The sequence below is a fragment of the Thunnus thynnus genome, chromosome 22 (assembly GCF_963924715.1).
Source record: "Thunnus thynnus chromosome 22, fThuThy2.1, whole genome shotgun sequence".
In the NCBI taxonomy this organism is placed as follows: Eukaryota; Metazoa; Chordata; class Actinopteri; order Scombriformes; family Scombridae; genus Thunnus; species Thunnus thynnus.
This window is the reverse complement of record NC_089538.1, coordinates 2,740,517-2,762,788: the sequence shown is the minus strand read 5'-3', so window position 1 is coordinate 2,762,788 and position 22,272 is coordinate 2,740,517. Positions and strand designations below refer to the sequence as shown.

At 39.6% G+C, this 22,272-nt stretch overlaps 2 protein-coding genes and 1 long non-coding RNA gene across 12 annotated transcripts in view; 1 reads left to right on the top strand and 2 right to left on the bottom strand.

Moving 5' to 3' along the window:
• The window catches only part of LOC137175087 (zinc finger MYND domain-containing protein 15-like), a 39,011-nt gene that overhangs the window by 12,412 nt on the left and 4,327 nt on the right, over window positions 1–22,272 (bottom strand). For 3 of the 9 annotated variants that reach the window (XM_067580755.1, XM_067580753.1, XM_067580756.1), the window contains exons 4-8: window positions 19,689–19,751; window positions 19,241–19,364; window positions 17,975–18,451; window positions 17,712–17,828; window positions 17,130–17,366 (exon numbers count right to left, since the gene is read on the bottom strand). In XM_067580755.1, coding sequence (XP_067436856.1) covers window positions 18,332–18,451; window positions 19,241–19,364; window positions 19,689–19,751 — 307 coding nt within the window. In that variant the 3' untranslated portion in view covers window positions 17,130–17,366; window positions 17,712–17,828; window positions 17,975–18,331. Of the gene's footprint in view, window positions 1–11,012; window positions 11,074–12,201; window positions 13,638–16,419; window positions 17,367–17,711; window positions 17,829–17,974; window positions 18,452–19,240; window positions 19,365–19,688; window positions 19,752–22,272 lie in introns of those variants that run through there. The other 6 variants (XM_067580761.1, XM_067580760.1, XM_067580754.1 and 3 more) reach the window with 6 other exon arrangements.
• Window positions 1,878–7,609, bottom strand: paqr9 (progestin and adipoQ receptor family member 9). 2 transcript variants are annotated; one of them, XM_067580751.1, is made up of 2 exons: window positions 7,516–7,609; window positions 1,878–7,398 (listed from the first exon to the last, which is right to left on the bottom strand). In XM_067580751.1, exon 2 carries the CDS (start codon window positions 6,620–6,622, stop codon window positions 5,462–5,464), a length of 1,161 nt encoding a protein of 386 aa, XP_067436852.1. In that variant the 5' UTR covers window positions 6,623–7,398; window positions 7,516–7,609; the 3' UTR covers window positions 1,878–5,461. The 2 variants fall into 2 exon arrangements, with proteins under 2 accessions (XP_067436852.1, XP_067436853.1); XM_067580752.1 differs by having other exon boundaries at window positions 7,520–7,609.
• LOC137175089 (uncharacterized) lies at window positions 7,682–11,539 on the top strand. Its single transcript, XR_010925564.1, has 3 exons — window positions 7,682–8,114; window positions 10,643–10,796; window positions 11,016–11,539. It is a non-coding gene; the product is annotated as an uncharacterized lncRNA (long non-coding RNA).

Below are 22,272 nucleotides of genomic sequence, written 5' to 3'. Positions count from 1 at the left end.
TGATGCAACAAAAAGTATTGAAGTTGCAACATGTTTTATATTTTATGTATTCAGATGTTCAAATATCTATTCGATTATATTTTCTGTAAGTTGTAATTCCCAAAATTAAGGTCTAAATGGGGTTTCAGGAATAAACCTCTGGTTAGGAAATACTGCTATTCGTTGATTTTTGTTGGCCTAAAAGTAGTCCAATTTAAATATACTGAGTCTAAAAACAATGGAATCAAATGTTAAAATGTCACCATGTGTAACTTTGATTTACTGTAGAAAATAACTTGTCCTTGCAAAAATGCCCACATTCCTGCTTTCATGGCTGCACTGTTTGATCAAATGGAAACATTTTAAATGTCTTCTGCATCATTTATACACGTTCCCCCCGAAATTCAGCCTGACATTCTCCAGTATACCAGTCAGACTCTGATAAAAACAACATATTTCAAAATGAGTGCGCACAAGTTTGCTTTTACAATCAAAACTTCCTCTGAACTATTGTTATTCTAACTTCCACAACTGCATGATAAAGAAGAGAAAGTGATACTGCTGAACTGAGTGAGGGTGAACTCTGACTGGCAGCCTACCACCGTGAAAATAGACACCTTCATCACCCTGCTGTCCTCCTTATAAATTCTAAATCACTCTGAACATGTACTCTTGTTACTGGAGTTCATCATTACGTTTTATCAACTGCTTTCATTATGATCAGTATTTCCAAGGCTATTTATTATTCATCAGCCTCTACTCTTTGGTCAGTCTATTGATTTAACATTAACTCCACTCAAGGAGGATCTTCTCTCTGTGGTTCATGTTTCACCAGCCGTTTGTTTGTGGTTCAGGACGTCAGAGTAAAAAGAGACAGAGGGATGGAAAAAGCCGTGGGGGGAGGAGGAGTGTAGTTTGTGAGTGTGTGCTACACGTGCAGCTGGCTCTTTATGTCAAACATGACCCTGCCAAGGTCCAGCACACCTACAGCATGTGCATGTACTCACACAGAAATACATGTGCCAAAAGCTGAGGACTTGCAAATCAGAGCCTGGAGAGAACTCATTTGAAAACATTTGAATTATTCAGATGTTTGAAAACCACAGACTTGAATTCACTTAACCTAATGAGCCTAAGTCTGAAAGTCAATAACCATGCTAGCAGCCCGGTGCTGCTGCACATTAATCATTACTGCATATTACTCCCACTGGAGCACAAAACAATCTTTACTTTAGAACTTTAGTCAATGAAAACTGTACTTATAAGGAATAGTTCAGCATTTTGGGAATTAGTTCTTGCTTCCTCTCTCCAAGTAAGATGAGAAGTTTGATACCAATCTCATGTCTGCATTAAGTATGAGGCTGGAGTCAGGATGTTGTTAGTCTGTTACCATAAAGACAGGGAGCAGAGGGGAACAGCTAGCCTGCCAGCTACCACCTACAGCACCTCTTACAGTCTTTATGCTAAGTTAGGCTAACCACATTCTGACTCCAGCCAAGAGTATTTTTAACGTATTGTATTACATGTTATTGTCAGCCTCAGGTGTATTGACCTGAATGCTAATGTTACCATCAACATAACAGCTATTGGGTGTTATGCTGACACTGAGCTTGAAATGATATATTACCATGCTTATGACGTGCTAATGTTTCATTTGTAATATTTAGTTAGCATATAAATGTTAAACAACCATAAGCATGTAAACTATTAGCAAATATTTTTAGAGGTATTGTGTCAGCTGAAGTTCCGTTTGATTGATTTGATATATTATTCGATTGCTGTCAATGTTGCTATTTTGGCTAAAACATGCTAGAAGATCAAATCTGGACTAATTATGACTCAAATCTAGTGCTACAACCCATTATAGAATTCAATCAATAAATCAATTGGCATAATCATGACAGTTCTCTACATAATTTATTCAATAAAACTCAAATCATCCATATTAGTGCTCTTTGATACATCAGCTAACATAATGGAGGAGGGTTTTCACTTTTTCAGCAATAACAGATACTGTGAACTACAATTATCCTCCACGTCTAGAAAATCATAATTCAAAATGCATGTGTGAATACTGTAATTTATTAGTTTCGTTCTTCAGTCACCCCTGAGTACTTCACTAGATAAGATACAGTAGTCCGTCGGTCTAACATTCACATACTTAACACTGCTTAAACATTAATAGATTCAAGTCTGGCATCCACAGTCTAGACAGGTGGAGGGACAAAAAACTGTTTCAATGATGCTTCTTCTCACTGACAGAGCAACACAAAAGTTCTATTGAGGTAGAAACATCGCTTCTACAATGGATGTGTTGTTATCTGATAAATCTCTCTTTGTTAGTGTTAGAGAGCACTACCTAAACCTGAAATGTGATGAAATAATACAGTACTGTAGGGTTGACCCTTAAAGGAACATTGTGAGGAGCTCTGAAGAAGCTTTAAAGTGCACCATAACAGCATGATTATCACAACCAGTCAAATATGGTCCTTGTTTACTCATTCCAGTGTCGTCCTTCTCTAATTATTTTCTCTTGTGCAACACAATTAAACATTCAGATTCAATTTTCAGATATGAATAGAACTAATACAGTGGTAATCATACAATTTCCGTAATAAGACAGCGACCAACATGAGCTGACTGACTGCACAATAGCATGACAGGACAAAGTCAACAAGAACATGACAGTATAACATGAAAACACACCGAGAAAACACACATTATCTCAAATTAACCCTCTTTAGATGCTGATGGCCATGGTCCATTTTCATTGTGCAAATAAACTCAGAGCAAAGGATTATTTTTTTAGGTTGGTCCAAACACATTGTTTTTTTTGTCAAGGGCAGAAAACGTAGTTCAGATAAAACTGAACCTGCGGCTAAATGTGACAAAGCAGAAAGAAAAATGTCTGGTTGCTAGTAGAACTGTTTTGTCAAACTTAAGGTGTCTATGAATTTTGTAGACCACACAATGCTCATCATTCATGTGCTGATCAATGTAGTTTTTTTGATTTTCGTTTTGAGCTCTGCACAGGCCTATAACTGAGAGCTGACCTGGCTAAACCTAACTGGTACTGACCCAAAACTATATTTTTGATGTATTTTATCCATTACTGACCACTAGCTTGCCAGACTAACAAATGCCTTCTGGCATTGACGTGAAACACACATGGACACAGACCATTGGCACATTAAGAGAGAGAAAAAGAGAATTTCTAAGTAAATTGCATTTAAAGTAACCAAATCCAAACCCACCCCAAGTTTGAATATTGTCCTGTCTGGTTTGGGTTGGTTAGCAGGAATATTGAAAAAACAAGGGAACAACAGAGCAGCAGACGTCTGGACGGATATTTCGGCTAAGAGTTGTTAGCAAACACTCATTTGTGCAGGCAGGATCATAAAGCATGTAAAGTAATTGCTAACAATAAGGCTAAACCTTGCTTCATGCAATTCAAAATTGAATAAAGATATGGTAGTTTCTCCCGTGAGATTAGCATTTAATCTATCAGGTGAACCATAGCCACAGTTTGTGCTAATTATATATTACCATTACAATTGAGTCACAACGCTGAGAATCTGTGCACTCTGATACACCCAGATCATGTAACGACACTTCTGGACCACCACCATCCGAAAATACAGTATATCCACAATACCCCAATCAAAAGATTTTTAATCCTGTTTCCTAAATTGCAACCATATTTAATAATCCATGAAGCCAGAAATGACATACTGTATATCCTTGCCCCTTTTGTACAACACCAGATAAATATGAATGGTTTATTTAATATGAAAATATGAAATAAAAAATAATAGAAAGTAGCATCACTTCAGAAAAACTGAGCAAGGATATTTTGATTATCGTTGTTAGGAAATAAGGGTGCAACTTGGGAAACTGGTTGAGAACCTTTTAAAGGGGCAGCAGACTGAATATATGTATATTTTTTTTTATCTCTGTGGAAAGAAAAGTATAAATCCCCACTAGCACTGCAAGATGATTTTATAAAAAAAACTCTTGTACACAGGATTAAAAAATTATGTGATTACCACTTTTACAGAGGTCATCAAGAATTAACCATCCAGAAAAACAAATGATTAGACTTGAGTATAATGGTAATACATAAAAGGCACAAACTAAAGTTAGGTGAACTTTAGAGCATCTATCTCACAAGTGCAAATCTATCCAGGAAGTTCCTGATGATGTAGTACAACTACATTATTGCCATTATTTCAACTATCACTCTTCCAAGCTATGGCTTTTTTTTCTAAGGATTTACTATACATCACATGACATGAAAAGCCTCAGTGTATGGCAGACTCTGATTTCATCGTCCTCATTTCATCTATGTTCACAATGCGGGCCTTCACACAGGAACTGCTGCTCAGATCAGGTTTTGAAATGATTTCACTTACATGGGCTGTCAGGCAAAAGATGTGTGTACAAAGTGTGTCCCACATCCATGTGCTCAAGATAAATTCCACTATGCTGTCATGTTGATTAGAAAAAGTCAGGACTGCATCACATGTAATCTGAACTAGAGCACTTCAAGCAGTGTGAAAATAACCTAAGAGGAACTAGTCATCAGTGTAATGGAAACCATACATACAGCAGATGTATTCCATGCACCATGAATACATTTCAAATCTAAATAACCCAAGTGGACCTACAAAACATTTCAGCAGGACATCATTATATGCGTCACAAATTATAGCGTCCTTTAAGGTTGGAAAGCAAGCATGGCTTCTTAATGACAGGGTGAGTCAAACCGACCCCCTGAAAGTGCTTTACTGTAACACTGATATGAGCTCTCAGCTATTTCTGTTACGTCTGCAAGGCCACCACACTTCCTGTTACATGGGTCACTTGGAAAGAGAGAGGAAATGAGACTGTGTCCATGTAAGTCAGAGGAAGAGAAGGTAAAGACATGAAACAATGAACTGCACTGGGCGTTCAACTGAAAACACAGCAGAGAATTTTGTAAAGATACCATTTAAGGTCAGAAGGGGAAGTGCAAGAGGAGGACTTGACAGCACACATCAGCAGCTTCTATAAATGGTTATGCTGACATTTAAGCCACATAACCCAAATGTTATATGGAACATGTGTTGTCCTGGGTACAAAACCTTTCCTCTGTCCTCAAGTGTAGAGTCCCTAGAGGTAGTTATTATCCCCACTGCTCAGACATGCTGGAGCAGGTCAGGGGAAAAAACTGGCAAGGTCCTCCAATATCCACTCAACCAGACAGACACCCTGTGGTGAGCTGAGAATATAATCCTCTCATCTCTCGTTGTCCCCAATTTCCCCTCATGAGAGCTTGAAAACTGCTCTCAAACAGGGTAGGGACATGTGAGGAACATGAAATAAGAAGGGAAATATTGTTTCTTGTGCGCTTTTCTTTGTGGCATGGCTCTGTATGCATGTGCAAATCTTCCTTCACAGTAGAGATTGTTAAAAAAAAAAAAAAAATGCATCTTCTTTGCGATTAGTGACATTTCAAGTGTTTCTTGAGGTGTTCCTTTTCTAGTTGGTCTCTCTGGGGTCCGTAAATGCAGTTGGCATGCCAGGAGAACCATACAATGATGGAGATGATAGTGGTCTGGAGGAGGAACATAACCCCGTAGGTGGACGCTATGGTGGGTCCGGGTAGACGCGAGAGAGTGGCAGGGGGCAGCAGTAGATTCGGGCTGAGCAAGATGGCCCTCACTTCTGTCTTGATCATGTGGAGTTCATCGAGGATAGACAAAAACGTGCAGCAGTGGAACCACTGGTGGCTGTGCCCCCAGATGTCAAAGCGACCTGGGGCTAGGCGCTCAGGGAACTTGCTGATGTTGAAGACGGCTGACACCAGCAGCCAGAGACAGTGACGATAGAAGAAGCTGGGCATGGAGGTGGAAGCAGCGAAGGAGGAGGAGGTGGTGGAATAAGGCGATCTAGTGAGGAGGCGGTAGAAAACTGGTGTGGAGGAGACGAGGAATGGGAGGAGGAAAACAAGGGTCCGGATGACGTACCGATACTTTCTCCACCTCTGGCGAGTATTACAGCAAGATAAGACGCAGATGATCGCTACAACACATGCACTCGGAATGTAGAGGGTCTCAAAAAACACGTTGAACTCTGGTATTGCATAACGTGATGTGGGGGAATGGGCAGGTTCATGTTTCAAGTCTTTATGGGAGTCATTTTGGCCTCCTGTCTCCACTATTCCTGCACGAGGGTGGATGTAGTAGTAGTACGCCAATGATGAGCCAACCGTGTAGGAGCTGATAGTGCCATAATCCACAAAGAAGCAGACTTCTCTTACCACAAGAGACATTGAGTTGAGCAGGTGGGCCATGCTGCTAGCCATAAGCAGACAGAACACCCCGATAAAATAATTCCAAAGCGGATAGAAGAACGGGTCGTCACCATGTGGCGCACCTTCCCAACCAAACACCTCCACAAAATAGTATGAAAAAATGAAAACTGGGAGGAAGTGCGTCCAGAAGTTCCCAGTTTCGTTGGTAGGCCTGAATGCTGACAGTAAGCAATCCTTCAGGCTGTAGTTTGGGAAGCGGTAGCCGGTGAGGATGAAGTTTTCTATGACTCGAGGTGGTACGTCTGTATGCCTCAAAAGAGGCAATGGCTGATGACAGTTCAGAAGCATAATGGTGACAGTTTATAAAGATGACTGCAAAATAAACATGTATTTGGATTTATTTTGGAATGCACTTCAGTTTGTATTGCTTAACTGTTGACTTTATTGCTGATCACAGCATGATTAGTGATCACTACAGTACAATGTCTTACTCTTGAGTGCAAAAGGCATCTACAGGCTGCTCTGGCTTGAAAAGACCTTTCACCCCAGCTCTTCTTCAGACCTTTGATCCCAGGCCTTGTGAGCTGTAGGATAATCCAAAGAGCAGAGCTGGTGTATTATTCAACAGTATTGTACTGAGAGAAAATGTCAGGGATAGAGTAGTATCCAGAAGCCTCAGGCCACCTGCTTGGTTAATTTTTCCCTTTGATTTCCACTCTGACCCCAAAGCGTTACAGAAGGTCAGCAAAACATCTAGCACGCCGTACTTATCATGCAGTTGGTCTTGTTCCCTTATTTTGCATAGGACATGGACGGTTCTCTTTGTTCAGTCATATGCACATTCACGTGTCTTGTTATGCATAGTGCTGCAGTAGCAAATAAAAATGAAGGTCACTTATTACTGTGTTACAAGGTTGAACGCCGCGTCATTTACTGTCTAATGTATCCATACAGCAGAGATGTCCTGGAGATGTGTCCATTAAGCTCTGTAGTATGTAGGTCATGTTGGGCCATGAGCTCTATGCCAGGCTACTGCAGGCTTCTATACCTCCTGTTGTTGCCGGTCCTCCATCCTGGATCCACTCTCAGCTCATTCAGTTCTCATTCCGTTGCAATGCAGGGCGCTGCAGAGGAGAATAAATCCCCCCCGGTGAGGAGAAAGCGTTTATACCCGGTGTTCTATCCGTTAAAGCAAAGTCATGTTTAAATACGCCATTTTATAACCGGGAATTACAACATACATACGCTGCCGTGAGTGCAGAACCTCCTGAGTCTTGAAGCCAGCCGGCATTTCGGCGAAACAGAAGAACGGAGACTAGTTGACAGGTACCAGAGTAAAGTTACACACGACATAAAACCAGAATTCCGGCTATGTATTTCAAAATAAAACCAAAGACTTTACATTGATAAGAAGTGAAATCTGATTGGTCGTTCCATTACAACATCAGCGCGCGCAGCAGAGCGACGCTTCCGCCATTTTGGACTGCAGGCGACTACCGAATACCAAATTTTTTAACATAACAACATGACATACCATGACATGGCATGATATAGTGATTTCAATTCAATACGGCGGCAGTGCTATCTAGTGGCAGTTGTCAAAAAAGCATCACAGTTGCATCTCTTTTCTTTTGTACTCTCAAAACTCAAGTTGTAGAGGTTGTGATTTAACACTTTTTATCATATTGCTAGTTTCCAGCTACCTATCACCAGAACTAAATGGACATGATTGATATCTCCTGTCATTTTTCATGAGAACCATTACCATTAAAAGAAAGAGAAAATAAGAATCCAGAAGAGTCGTCAGATTTTGAAGAGGGTCAACACTGGTTTTCATCTGGTAAATATATGGTCCAAATCAGTTTTTCAGCAGTGCATTTGGCACCTTACATGAAGTCGCTTATGCAGACATTTTTGGATAGGTTTTTGATATACATTTGACTGATTTGTTGTTAACATACCATTAACCATCTGGTTTTCATACTTTCTGCGTCACTATCAACATTTTCTTTCATTATACGATATTCTTTAGTATAATACTGTAGTTGTGTGATGCTATAGAATGCATATTGCATAGTGTCAACACGTTTGTTGTCTTTTTTCTGACATTCGGAATTATTACACTTATAATGCTTTGGCAGTGCTGTGCTTAGCTGTTGTCAGGTCAATACAGCAAAAAGTTTTTTTTAAAGGCAATTGAGGGATTTTACTTTGAAATCGAATATAACCGGCGTCCGGTCTCACCGCGTGCTTTCTGGCAGTTAACGAGTTCAACCTAATCCAAAGCTTCAATCATTCAGCGTTTACTTCTTTTTCGTGTATTTCTGTTTGTCGTTGGCACGAGGGAGACAGACAGAACTAGTACAAATGAAAACCAAATAACAACGGGAGTAAAACCGTGCCGTGCCGTGCCAACGAGTCTGTCCGTGTTGAGTAATCCTGTTATAGCACCACTGTGCCCACACCCGTCTCTTCTTATTTAATTCTAGTTTGATTGTAACCAATACGATTTATGGCTTTCTGTTATATTTTGTTTCTCACCTACCACATCTGTTTTGTGATGTAACTGTAACTTTAACACTTCTCATCTATCTATAGCAGTGGTTCTCAAAGTGTGGTCCGGGGACCCCCAGTAGTCCTTGAGATTGTTTCAGGGGGTCTTTTTCAAATGGGGGTCCGTGGTCTAATTTGTGTTAGTTTAGTGGTCCTTAATGTGAAAATGTTTGAGAACCACTGATCTATAGGAACAGTTTCTACCCCCTCACTGTCACACTTATGATCAGTGAACTCACTGTGTCACTGTGCAATAACCCTGGACACTGTAATACTCACTACAAATTACACATACTCATTTTAGTTGAAAACACAAAATGTGCAATACATTTCATTCATTACTGTACATTTGAACAGGCTGTATATACTGTATGTATGTATGTATGTATGTATGTATGTGTGTGTGTATATATATATATATATATATATATATATATATATATATATATATATATATATATATATATATACGCTCTTCACACCTTTGCACTATTTGCATCCTGTTTTAACAGAACAGTTTCACTTATATATAGTCATTCTTTGTGTATATTTCTGAAGACTGTTGTGTTGTTACTCTGTCAGTACATTGAGAGCCACCAAACTGGAGTCAAATTCCTTGTATGCATAAATAAACTTGGCCAAACCTGATTCTATATAAGTATATCAAACTCAGACAGTGCAACTTAAATGGGTGGATCCTGTAGCCCTGATGGTCACAAGCATTGTGTCTTGTACAAATACCATGATTCAGACTGTGAGTCCTAGAGGCATATTCACATTACAACAAGAGTCTGTGCTGCACGTTCTGCATTGGCTGGTGCAGTAATTGACCGCTCTTGAACTCTCAGTCATGCTGTACTAAACGGTGCGACCTTTGTCTCTTCTGATTGCCTGGTGGACTGACTTGTAAAAAAAGTTTCAAGGCTAATGTTGCTAGCAGTAGATCTCAAACAGTGGTTTTGTAACAAATGTGGTAGCTACATTTGCATGCTGATATTTCACCAAACAAATATCTTTTTTTGTCTGCTTCTGGAAATTCAGGAACACAAGTAATTCATTTTTCATCCATCTCTCAGTTCAAGCAGTGGTCAACAGCGAATGGCTGCCCTTATGCCTTTATATGTATTTATACTATCTAAACTTAACTTGCCTTAATGTGCCTTTATATGTATTCATACTATCTATAGAGTAGTTTGTTGTTATGTACAGTATGTTTGCTCTAAAAACACATGCTTATTTTGAAGGCTCAGTATGGTTGCTTTTTCACTTACTGAGGAAACAAAATGTTGTTTTCTATCATGTTCTGCATATCAGTCAACCAGGCCCACAGGCAAGTAACCCTGCCCATCCATCTTCCCATTCACTCTCCAGCAATGACTGTTGTGGCCAGATGTCAGGAAGTCTTTGAACCAGCAATTTTAGCGGGGTGGGGTGAGGAGGGGGGTCAGGCCTCTTTCCAAATCCCCCCGAGGAATAAGAAGCAGGCCACACTTCAGTGCACAGCGCACTGGGAGAGCTACAACATGCCTTTTTAATAAGTGATTGACAAGCACTGTGGATTTAATGGATGTGGAGCCACGCCTGTAGTTAGTTTTTATGACATAATGGACATAAATGGCAGAGTAGATTTACATCATAACTCTCCAGAAAGACTCACATTTAGCATAGAACACACTTGGCAGAACACTGTTAGATGTCTAGAATTACAGTATAGTGTAATTCATGGTAACATGGTCTATTTCTATGTAATTAATTTATGAAGAAAACATATTTTATTCTGCTAGCCACCCATTGAATTCTTCCCAGCAGAAGCAGAGCTAAACATCTCTCAAATAGACTCCTTCAGCACCGTTGGGCTCCCTCTAAAGAACCCTGGGTGTCTCTCTCAGGCTGGATCTCTCCTCAGCACATTATCCTACTGACACAAATGTGAAAAGTCTGGTGTTTCTTCAGAGTGCAGGAGCCATGAGTTAGTGTGCATGTGTTCATGTGTAAACAAGACAAAGACTTATCTCAGCCGCAACAAATATGCAGCGAGTCAGTCACTTGACTGGTCATGTTTTTTAGATGGGGGAAAATACTGCCTTTAAATATTGATATGCCCCTTAGCTAATACTGAACCTCCTCTGATTTATCTACTGTTTTTTAATTTGATGTTAGTAAGACTGCAGTTACTGTCACCTACCAGGTGCTCAACGTTTACTGAAGGCTTGTACACAAGGTGGAAGATGAAGCCGTTGGAATACCTGAGAGAGACAGTAAACAATGGAAATAGAAAGGGTGTTACAGAATTTGATCATTAAATGTAACAGAGAAGAAGATAAAAAGAATGTCAACATCATCATAACAGATGATTCAAGGAATGATAACTCCTATGCTGCAGTGACATGCAGCAGCCAGAACATGCCCAAGCTAACAGGAACTTTTCCAGCTGATGAGTCAGATAGTTTATATCATGGTAGACAGTTCTTCAGTGCTGCAATCATCCAGATGCTAAAACATAGTGTAACAGTAGCACAAGTAGAAAAGTGTCATAAAGTCAGTGGACTGACTATAGTTATAGCAATATTTGTCTAAAGTTTGCTTTCTGCCAGAGACACCAGATGTTGTGTTTGTGGTAGTTATTACCAGAACTTGAACTGGAATAAAAAAAGGTGTGGATACGCTAAACCTGTAGCTGATTTAATGGGTAGATTAATAGCCAATTTCAACTGCAGGAACTTAATGAGAAGTAATGTGTAGTTATTGTCACAGGTTCTGCTTTTATTTTCAATCAGCATATAAACTTCTCATGTTCTCGTAAACGTGAAAGAATATCATGAACAATGTTAATAATGTTTTGGTCCTCAGACCTTTATCTTGATCCAATGCTCCTGACAATAAGACTTTGTAGTAACTGATACCCAATGATCTATGTATATATATATTGTATGTAAAAGGCCCTAGTGTGTAAAATACATTGAAAACACAAGGAAGACACTAATACCAATGCCTCAAAAGGTTCATAAAAGTTAAGCTTGTGAAAAGACACCGGGGTATGGGCTGTTAAGTTAGACACTGTAAGGGTGTTTGCTGGTGATTCACTAACTTTTGCCTTTGAATTTTTCAAAACAAAATGATTATTTATTATTGTGGGCAGCCAGCTGAAGAAAGACACTGATGCTCCTGCTCTATGGAGACCCAGAAAGGAAGTTAAAGAGAGCTTTTAGGGTGAGCAGCTTTCACTGAAATGATTTTTTATCTCTTGTTTAATACATCTATGGAGTTGTGCTTTCTCCACATTGATACTCTGGTGTGAAGACAGACTGTTTCTAACACAGGATTTGAGAGACAGTCTAGTTCCTGTGACTAAAGCTGCAGTTAGAGCTCCTCACCACGGCAGCCTGTTGTCTCCTCCGCTGATGCGCAGGGGGGCAGCGGAAGGGGTTGATGGTTGGTGGGGAGACAGCGCCCCTTGTGGCCATGTTCATCACCTGCCAACTGCTCTCACATCTCAACGCACTGATCTCACAGAAGAAGGGAACCCCCAGAGACTGACATGAACACAAAGGAAGACACTGTCAGCCAGTGTTATTGTGTGTTCAGACAGAATACAAAGTGAATTTTAGATGCTGCACAATTAGCATTATGAATGTGTTTCACACATACAGAGAGGAGAGGAAAAAGGAGAGAGACTGGAGGGAAATAACAGAAAGAATTAGACTTTCTGGCAAGTTCTGAGTTCAGTCTGAACTGAAGATAAACACAAAGACACACTCCACAATCAGTGTGTCCGCTGCTAGCTAACTTACAGCTAACATACAGATGGTATTTTGGCTGTTTGCGTCTAATCAATACAACTGGTACAGCAGTCAAATATATGCAAATGACGGGAGGCAAAAATTTGCTTAGCAGTTGGTCTGAACACATCTTGTGACCAATATATGGAATGAACTGAGAGGTAAACAACAGCCTGGGTGAGATGAGAAGATGGATATCAATCTCATGTCTTTGTGTTAAGTACAGATCTGGATGAGGAGGTGGTTAGCCTAGGTTAGGATAAAGACTGGAAGCAAGGGGAAACAGCTAGTCTGGCTCTGTTCAAAGTTGTTTTTTAAATACACCTACCACCATCTACAGCTCACTAATTATCACATTGTGTCTCATTTATGTAATCTTTTTCTCTAAAGAGAAATGTAAAAACAACACAAAACACACTGTTGTTTTAGGGGGGGTTGGAACTTCTTCACCCCAAAAACTGAATAGTTAAATGCTAAAATCAAAAAGACAGCTTGACATAAAAAAAAGATTTAGCAGAGGCATGCTAATTAGCAATATTTACACTTTGCATTGAGGTCATGACATGAGAGCAGTTTTGGTGTGTCAGCAGACTGTAACATGACTGGTAGTAATACAGTGTGGTCAGTGGAGAGGAAGTGAGTGTGCGGATGTGTGCTTATTGTATTTATTACCTGGAGTTTGGGAAGAGTGGCGAACCAAGAGTCATTACACACAAAAGCAGGCTTGAAACCTGTCAACACACACACACTCTATGGAGATCATAAAACACTCGCTCACAAACAAAGGCTGTTTGTTGAAGGAAAGGGAACTCTGGCTTCCTTCCCACCATTCAACAGCAGACAACATATTTCACATGCAAATTCACACATAGGAATCAAGCTTTGAGTCCTTTGAAAGTCGCCAGACAGACGACACTCACTGATGACCAGGTCAGGCTCAGGCTCCTGCAGCATGTGCTAGGTGCTGCGGTAAACTTTGACCGTGATGCTCCCACTGTCAGCTTTCTGATGTGGCAGCAGACACTGCCATTCTGACAAAGAGAAGAGCCTGGTCAGTTTATTGTACTGCAATATAACCACAACTGCTCACATTATTGGATGATATACAGTTATAACATACTCAGTCTGGTCCAGGAGGGTAGATATGATGCAGTTTGATTTATTACACATTTATTGTAGGTGTTTTCCCAGCAACAGTATTTTTTGTCTTTCTACTTCCTCTTAACAGCAGAGGTGAAAGGTGTTCATGCTGTGTGATTTCTGCTGCTTGTGACTACCTGGTGTAAATATCGGAGCAATTTTACAATACAGGATTGAGGACTGCCAGACAGTAGTGGGAAGAAAATGAAAGGTGGTCTTTAGTATTGACACTAATTAGTTACTAAGTTCTAAGAACAAAGTATTCCTACACAGCTCTGGGATCAGCTAGTCATGTTTTACTCGTGTCATGGTTACTGATCAACGTGCATTGGTATTTGTGTTTCTTCTGTGCATACATAACAATATCATATCAGTCCAGAAATTCATTTTGCTTTTAATGTGGTTAGAATATTACAGTACACAGGATTTGCATATGGACTTTATTAAGGATCAGAATATTTTTGTGATCCGAACAAACCTTTAGGGAAGGCTTGTTTTATACCATCAGATGCCCTTATGAGGTTCATTAAATCAGATATAAAGAAGATCAGTCCAATTTTCCATGACACTGGCTTACTCATGTGTAACAAGCTGATTATACAACATTACACTACACTATTAAATATATATTACATACTTGGGGAGAAAAAGTGATTTTTGTGAGGACAACTGATTTAAAAATCAATTAGCTGACCGTGGACGTGATACATTTTTAATAGACTTTTCATAGTCATGTGACCCATTGTTTTGTAAATAGCCAGATTAATGACACCATTCATACAATACAGGTTTATAAAACCCTAAGCCCTTACACAAGTGGCAGCGGAACACAGATTTAACGTCTCGCTACTTCCTTGTTTCATTAGTAGGTTAGAGGGACTGATAATTAATAATCCATAGTTCACATTTTAGAATTTTTCTCTAGATAATATTTTGTGCAAAATCTGTTTGTTTCCCTCTTGAACCACAGAGAGGCTGATGGTCAGCTGAACCTACGTTTGCTTTGGCTCTTTGTTAAAACAAAACATCCCTGATCTCACCTCTCAAATGATTCTTCTGTAGGAGTATAGCTTTAAAACAGTGCTGGAGGGTTATGCTAACAGAGCACAGCTCAGAATACAGAGAGCTGTGGTTTGAGGTCAGGACATCATAGCAGCACGTTGACACTGAGCTGACAGAGAGCAGGAAAGTCTGTTTACACTGTGATTACACCCACAGGTTTAAGACTATATACAAATATCATGCACCAAATGTTCACCCACTGCTTTTGTTTCTCATATAGAGTAAATCATAACAATCATAGAAGATACTTAATCCCTTACATAAATCCATCCTGTGAGTTTCAAAAGTTGGAAAGTAATACAGGGGTTTGAGAATGCTTTTAGGTGTTGTAACACAATCAAGGAATGGATCTGTAAAATAAAACATTAAATGTACCAGAGGGAGGCTCATTTTCATCTGTGGTTCATGGGCAGGTCAGGACATGAGGGAGCAGGGGCTGAATTCACATATAATATTCTGAGAATGCTGCTAGAGAGCTTTCAACTTGTAAAACCCCTAGAAAAGAGTTCCAGTTCAGGAGTGATTTAGTCCTTAAAATGAACACCTTTGTTGTACAGAGACCTTGAGATGACTCACAGAGACAAGCAGGAGAGTGGACATGAGGTTGTCCCCACTGCTACAAATGATGTCCTCAAGCTTATTGTTGGCATTTGGAAACATAGCCCACTTCACACTCTGTGTTTCCAAGCAACTGTAAGAGACAGCAATGGTATTTGTACAGTATATAGTCTTAAACTTGAGTCACAGAACTTGCTAATGGTAAAACAGCAGTTTTTCTGCCACACAGCATCATGCTTTCATTAATTGCTGCCATTTTGCAACACAGTAATCCAGTAGAGACCTTATTTATTGATATGATATTTCAACCCAGTGCAGTTTATTGGATCAACTGACATGACCAGCTGATGTCTCTCCAGCCAGTTCCTGCAGCAGCAGCAGCAGCCAGCTGCTCCGACAACGGCGGTGCAACTTTCCAAATAGGCATTATTTGGATAAAATGACCATATATTGGGAATCTACATGGTTACTTTATCGCCTGAAAAAATATTAAAACTTAATAAAGTGACATATTAACAGCCCCACAGCAAAAATTACAGCAGCTTTCAGCCTGGTTCTGCTATTACTGCCAATGGCTCGGGGCAGCACTACGTCTTCTTCCTCTCATGTTGGACTGAGGGCAGACTGGATGCTACAGTGACTCACTATCACCCCTGAAGTACAAAGTAGTATTATGAGACAGTACGGGCCGGATGGGGCAAAAGCTAGCTGGTTAGCATGCTTACTTCAGTAGATATCTTTAAAACATAATACATATAGGTCTTTGACATACCATCAAAACTGTTATTCCTTTACATTCTGTTAATAATTTTAGTCAATTTTGAAATGTTTTAAACTAAAATTCTGGCCAATTCCTACACATTGATCCTTTAAAGATGCAGTCCACGCCTTTACTTGAAGAGTTTACCAACTTTTATGTAAACAGTGTCACAGCTCTTGTCAATCTGATGTATTTGTCTTTTTAACTTATATGCATATGATATTCTATACATGATTTTGTGCTCGGCCAGTGAGACCCATTATCCTGCTCACATTTTAGGGCAAAATACCCACCATTCTCTAGATGAAGAGCTGCACTTAATCACTCCAGGAGAGCAGATGCCTACCCACAAACACCAGTTCAAGCGTCACATGTGGCAGAAGCACCGACAGTTCCTATTGGACAAGACATATACGAGGTTCAGACTGATGGTTATTTAAACAGGATGCCGGGGTTTTTGTATTTCCTTACAATCACCACTGGCATCAGAGCTTCAGTGGAAGTAGGAGAAGATTTAAAATGCTTCAATGAAAACAAATCAAACAGAGAGAGAGTGTGTGAGAGAGAGAGAGAGAGAGAGAGAGAGAGAGAGAGAGAGAGAGAGAGAGAGAGAGAGAGAGAGAGAGAGCATGTGTGTGTGATGGTGGAGTAAGAAGTTAGCAGTATAGCTGTGAATAGTGCAGTGTGTGTGCAGTTTTGGCTATTTGTTGGTGAATACATGCTACAACTCCTCAAGACCCAAGCCAAGTTCCTGTGTCTTGTTTGCCACTCAGTGGGGATTCCACAGTGAGGAAATTTTCCCACTAGTTAATAAACTTGTGACAACACCAAAGTTAACGGTTACGCTTTGGGCCCAATCACTGTTTATCACGGGTAAAACCTTTAACTTTACCGGCAGAAACCCTGTATATGTATTTCATTTTCATGTATACATTTACAGTGTCATAATTAAATGAAAAACGTGTTATAAGGACATTTATTTAGCTTTTTTGTCCTTAAAAACTGAAAGAAAACGTACCTGAAATTACAGGCAGTATTTTAGGGGTACATTTCACAACATTTTAAAAAACAGAAAAACAATCAAAAGGTGGTAAAATGTTCACATTCACTACATGAATAAAAAAAGAAACTGGCAAAACAACAGAGCAGTATAGCAGTCATCAGGGTGTTGCGCTCCCTGTATGATTCATGGATGTGGATCCTCAGTGACTTTTTTTTATCAGGCTGTTCAGCTCTGGAACTGAGGAACAGGAGACACACACACATACATGTCTATACACACACACATATTAGCCATAATATAGCAGAGATGTTACATTGTTAGTGTTAAATTCCTCATAAAAACTTTGAAACTGATAATAGTGCAATGGCAGTAGCATCCCTTGATGCTAAATGTTGACAAGTGTGAACATGTTAACATGGTGGTGGTTGTATATTAGCGACCCCTTTCACATTATAGTCATTTGATCAACTGTCCCTGCTACAAAAAATATTGATTTAAAATACACTTTCCTCCTTTTTTTTAATCTCTGTCCAGAAATTAAACGTAAATGAGCAAGAAATGCAAGAAGATAAAAACACTCACAATGCTTTGGCACCAGCGAAGTGATGATGTAGTAGATGGAGAGAGCAGAGCTGAGTTGAGGAGCTACTGAAGAGGACAGACTGAGGCCTCTCCATTCAAAGTCCTGTTGCCGTGACACTGAGGGGAGGACATTAGCATATACATCAATAATAGAAATTCACTCTGACTTCTTAAGAGAGTGAATAAGTCAATAATTGAGTGGAAGCCCATTTTCCCAACATAACATCGAGCACATGCTAGTATTTAGTTCAGATTTACTGTACCTTCTGAGTGGTTTCTTGAAGTGGGGAGGGTTGTGGGGGGTCTGGACCATACATCAACACAGCTGCTTCCTGTTTCAGAGGCTCACAGGCATTGCTGTACCCTCAACACACAATGTTTATAGAACTCTATATTCTTATCTCATTGAATCTAGTATGCTAAGTGCTTTACAGGTTAATTTTTCTTTTCTAACTATTCTGGGATTTTATGTTGACTAGTATGCTAATGAGTGAGCAGCTGTATAGGTTAGGGTAAAAAAAGAAAGGTAAGAAATTGTTTTTTGGGGGGTTTTCTTGCACTTTTTCAGTAACTGAGTCACTCTGGACTGTATTAACCTTTCAACCAGTTTCAGTAGGTATCTATGGGGATGATCTGAGGCTGGGGAGAGCACACCAGTAGGCTCCAGCGCACCCAGTAGCTGCTAACCAGTTTGTTTTTTTTGAACAGGAGGTCTTCCAAAAAGTTCTCTGATGTGACTTCTACAAAGACAGAGGGAGAGAAATAAAGAAAAGTAGGAGTAAAATAAAGAATGGGACGAATGCTTTTGACTGACTCTGCATATGAAAAACCATTAAAATTTTTTAATGACAATGTGAAAGAAGAGGGATTTAAAATAACTGTTTCAGTTTAATCCTAAACCATAGAAAACACTGGTTCTCACCTTATCAGACATTTCACAGAGTAGAAGTCAACAAGAATCTACAGCCACACACACCATGACTATGCTAACATGATGAAGTTTAGCAGGTATTATATATAGTGTATAATGTACCATTTTCAACATCTTAGTATGTTAAGAAAGGACTCGCTCCCATCCCATAAAAAAAAGAGATTATGAACTTTGCTTTGTGTTGCACCGCATTCAGATGCTGCTGCTGCTGCTAGCCCAAACAAAGCTAAAATTAGCTCACTTCTATGTTCAGTTGGTTTGGAAAAGGCGATGTTACTGAAGCTTAGATAGCAACAGGTAGCAGCAACAATAAACAAAAAGGCTTTGCTGGTCAGAATATTTGCAACAAGTTCACAGTTGACAAGTTATAACAGATTTATTTAATCATTTGCTTCATGCATGTTATGTCTTGTCTTATGGACTGAAATGTTAATTCATGGGCAGTTTACTCCCCTCTGTATCCATTCCTTACCATGCATTGTTGGCTTGTGTTTATACACTTGCAGAGTATTGAATTCTTTAAGAATTTTCCAGAATGTAATGTTAAAAAACCCACATCATAGAGAGAAGATTTCTTTGTACAGGTCTGTGCTTCTACCTGCTGCTTAGCTGAACAGCAGGTCTGCCAGCTGGGCCACATGGTCCATATAACTAGCCAGTTTGGCTCAGCATGTGCTGGGAAACACTTGTCTTCACAGTAAAAGACTGCCTTGCACCAGGAGCTGTGGAGAGGCACAGGCACAGACGTTTAAAGACAGAGAGAGGGGGGCACAGAAAGAACATGCAGTACTGAAGCAGGGAGTAAAGCATAAGGAGAGGAAGGAACTGAGATAAGATAGCTGAGACGAGAGGGGCAGAGTTGATATGAAGACATTGTAGCACTGCAAAGCACAGAAAAGAGATAAAGGGTTACTAACAGAACAAAACATGTGGTAAGAAGTTGGCGTGTTTCAACAGAAGGGAAACAATGTGTGGAAATAGCTGACATTTCACAAGAAAGAGAGAGCTTTTGTCTCTCTCTCTCTCTTTCACTTGCCCTGTTTTACCTAACTGCTGCAGTGCATGTAGTTCCCCAAAGTTTCCTCAAGCAGTTTCTTAGGTTGTAGTTCCTGAAACACACCACCACAATGGTAGAATCACTTCTTACAAAGTTTAGCTTATATTTAGCATCACATATTGAGTTTATCTTTACACAGGAAGTGACAAACCCAAACTACAGGCTGAAAGAAATCTCACAGTGTCTTAAACCTTAGTACTAGTGTTAAGACTCTTCTCCACTTCTACTGTACCAAAACCAAGAAAACATGTTTTTGCCCGATTTGTGGGTAATGAAGTCCTTCAAAATTTTTAAAAATCAGCCAGTTAACTGACAACCTCCGTCGGAGCCACCAAAGTGCCAAGTTGCCAAGTAACACTTGAATGCCATTTAGCTACTCCACAGGAAAGTAACCAACTTAGGCATAGTGACAGCTGATGACAGTTTGGAAAGGCCTGCAAGAGGTTTAAGAAATGGTCCTGAATCACAGTAAACAGAAGCTAAAAGCAGTGTTGACTGTTTGCACAGGCAGCCTAGCACAGCTTAGCCATATGAGAGCAGCTGAGAACCACGACAGGTTTCTCCTGGGAAAATGAATAATATGCTTGACTTGCAGTCACTGGTAGTGGTAAACACCTCAGCCTTAACCTTAGTTCAGATGATCTACAGCCTTTAAAATTGTATAAGCCCTGGCTTGTGGCAAACAAGGCTAAAGGCCTTTATGTTGCATATAAAATACTGATCTACATTTGTGCACAACAAAACGCCTCTAAAAATGTCCACTTTATCCAAAAACATGTTTAAACTAGACGTGCACTGACTGCAGATTTCTTGGCCGATTCAGATTTTCTTTCTTTATGAGAATTTAATGAGATAGAAGGATTTTCTTTCTTTCTTTTTATATTTTCTTTCTTTTTAAGAACTATAATTGACAGAATACACAAACATTTTTGTAACTTTTCTTAAATGGAAAATTGAAATTTAATTGTACTGTATGTTCATATAAAACATTAACTATTTAAATAAGTTACATTTTTCTCCAAAACAAAATAAAACAAAATAAAAAGTGCACCGGGTGATGTTTTTTTGTCTGATAAAGTTAGTTGTTCCAAATGTTTTCAGGGTTGTTCCTCTACAGCTTAATTTGGACTTACGGGTATTACAAATTGCAAGCTTTGTGTCTTGTTCACTCACGCTGAAGAACTTCCACACCAACGACATGTTGTGTGTGTATGTGGTTGTACTGTCTGTACTGCAGCCACCGCTGTGTGCATGACATGCATGTTGTGTGTGGCTGTATTGTCTGTGCCGCTGTGTGTGTGACGTGAACCATCATGCAGCACATGTGTGTGGCTGAAATCTCTACTGGCCATGTCTGGATTAGGGAGATAAGGAGTCCCTCCCACAACTGCTCAACTGGTTTCAGTCTGTCAAGCTGGGGTCATTTAACTTGTTGTGTTAGTCTTCGGTTTGTGGAAAATGATCACTAAAGGCTGCTGGAAACAGAAATAATAAATAATTATATTAGCTTGTTTTCAAAAAATGTACCGTCCATGTCTAGAAGGGAGTGAACCGCATGATATACTGTTGAATAAGGATATATTGTAGTGTTGGATTTTTAGTAACTTGTTCGATAACAAATGTCCGTGTGATTTTGAATGAGGTTTTCTTATTTCTTACTTCTTGAACATAATCTCTCTTTGACTATTTTTATTTATAAATTAGTCTCTCAAAAGTCTATGGAGGTAGAGTCTATGCTTCTTTAATGATAAAATTCTAACTATGAGAGACAAAATTCACCACCTCCTGCCCGATTTCTCCCCAAACACAGGCACTTTAGAAACAGCTGTAAATCCTGACATATATTTGGACTGTTTTTCTCCAGTCGACTTTTCTGAACTTCAATGATGTGTTCAGCTAAACCATCAACCTGTCTCTTAGACCCCATCCCAACTAGGTTGCTTAAGGAAGCCTTACCCTTGGTTAGCGCTTCTTTACTAGATATGATCAATATGTCTTTAGTAACAGGCTATGTACCACGGTCCTTTAAAGTAGCTGTAATTAAAGCTCTTCTTAAGAAGCCTACTCTTGATTCAGGCATTTTAGCCAATTATAGACCTATATCTAACCTTCAATTTCTCTCTAAGGTCCTTGAGAAAGCAGTCTCTAATCAGTTATGTGACTTTCTACATAACAATAGTTTATTTGAGGATTTTCAGTCAGGATTTAGAGCGCATCATAGCACAGAGACAGCACTGGTGAAAGTCACAAATGACCTCCTTACTGCATCGGACAAAGGATTTGTCTCCATACTTGTCCTGTTAGATCTTAGTGCTGCATTCGACACAATTGTCCATCAAATCCTTTTCCAGAGACTGGAACATTTAATTGGCATTAAAGGAACTGCATTAAGCTGGTTTAAGTCCTATTTATCAGACCGATTTCAGTTTGTACATGTTAATGATGAATCCTCCGTGAAGGCAAAAGTTAGACACGGAGTTCCACAAGGTTCTGTACTTGGACCAATTCTATTCACCTTATATGGGAAGCACTCCATAAATTTTCATTGTTATGCAGATGATACGCAATTATAT

Coding starts and splice junctions, on each gene's coding strand:
- paqr9 (XM_067580751.1), bottom strand. CDS start 6,622: ATGCTTCTGAACTGTCATCAGCCATTGCCTCTTTTGAGGCATACAGAC.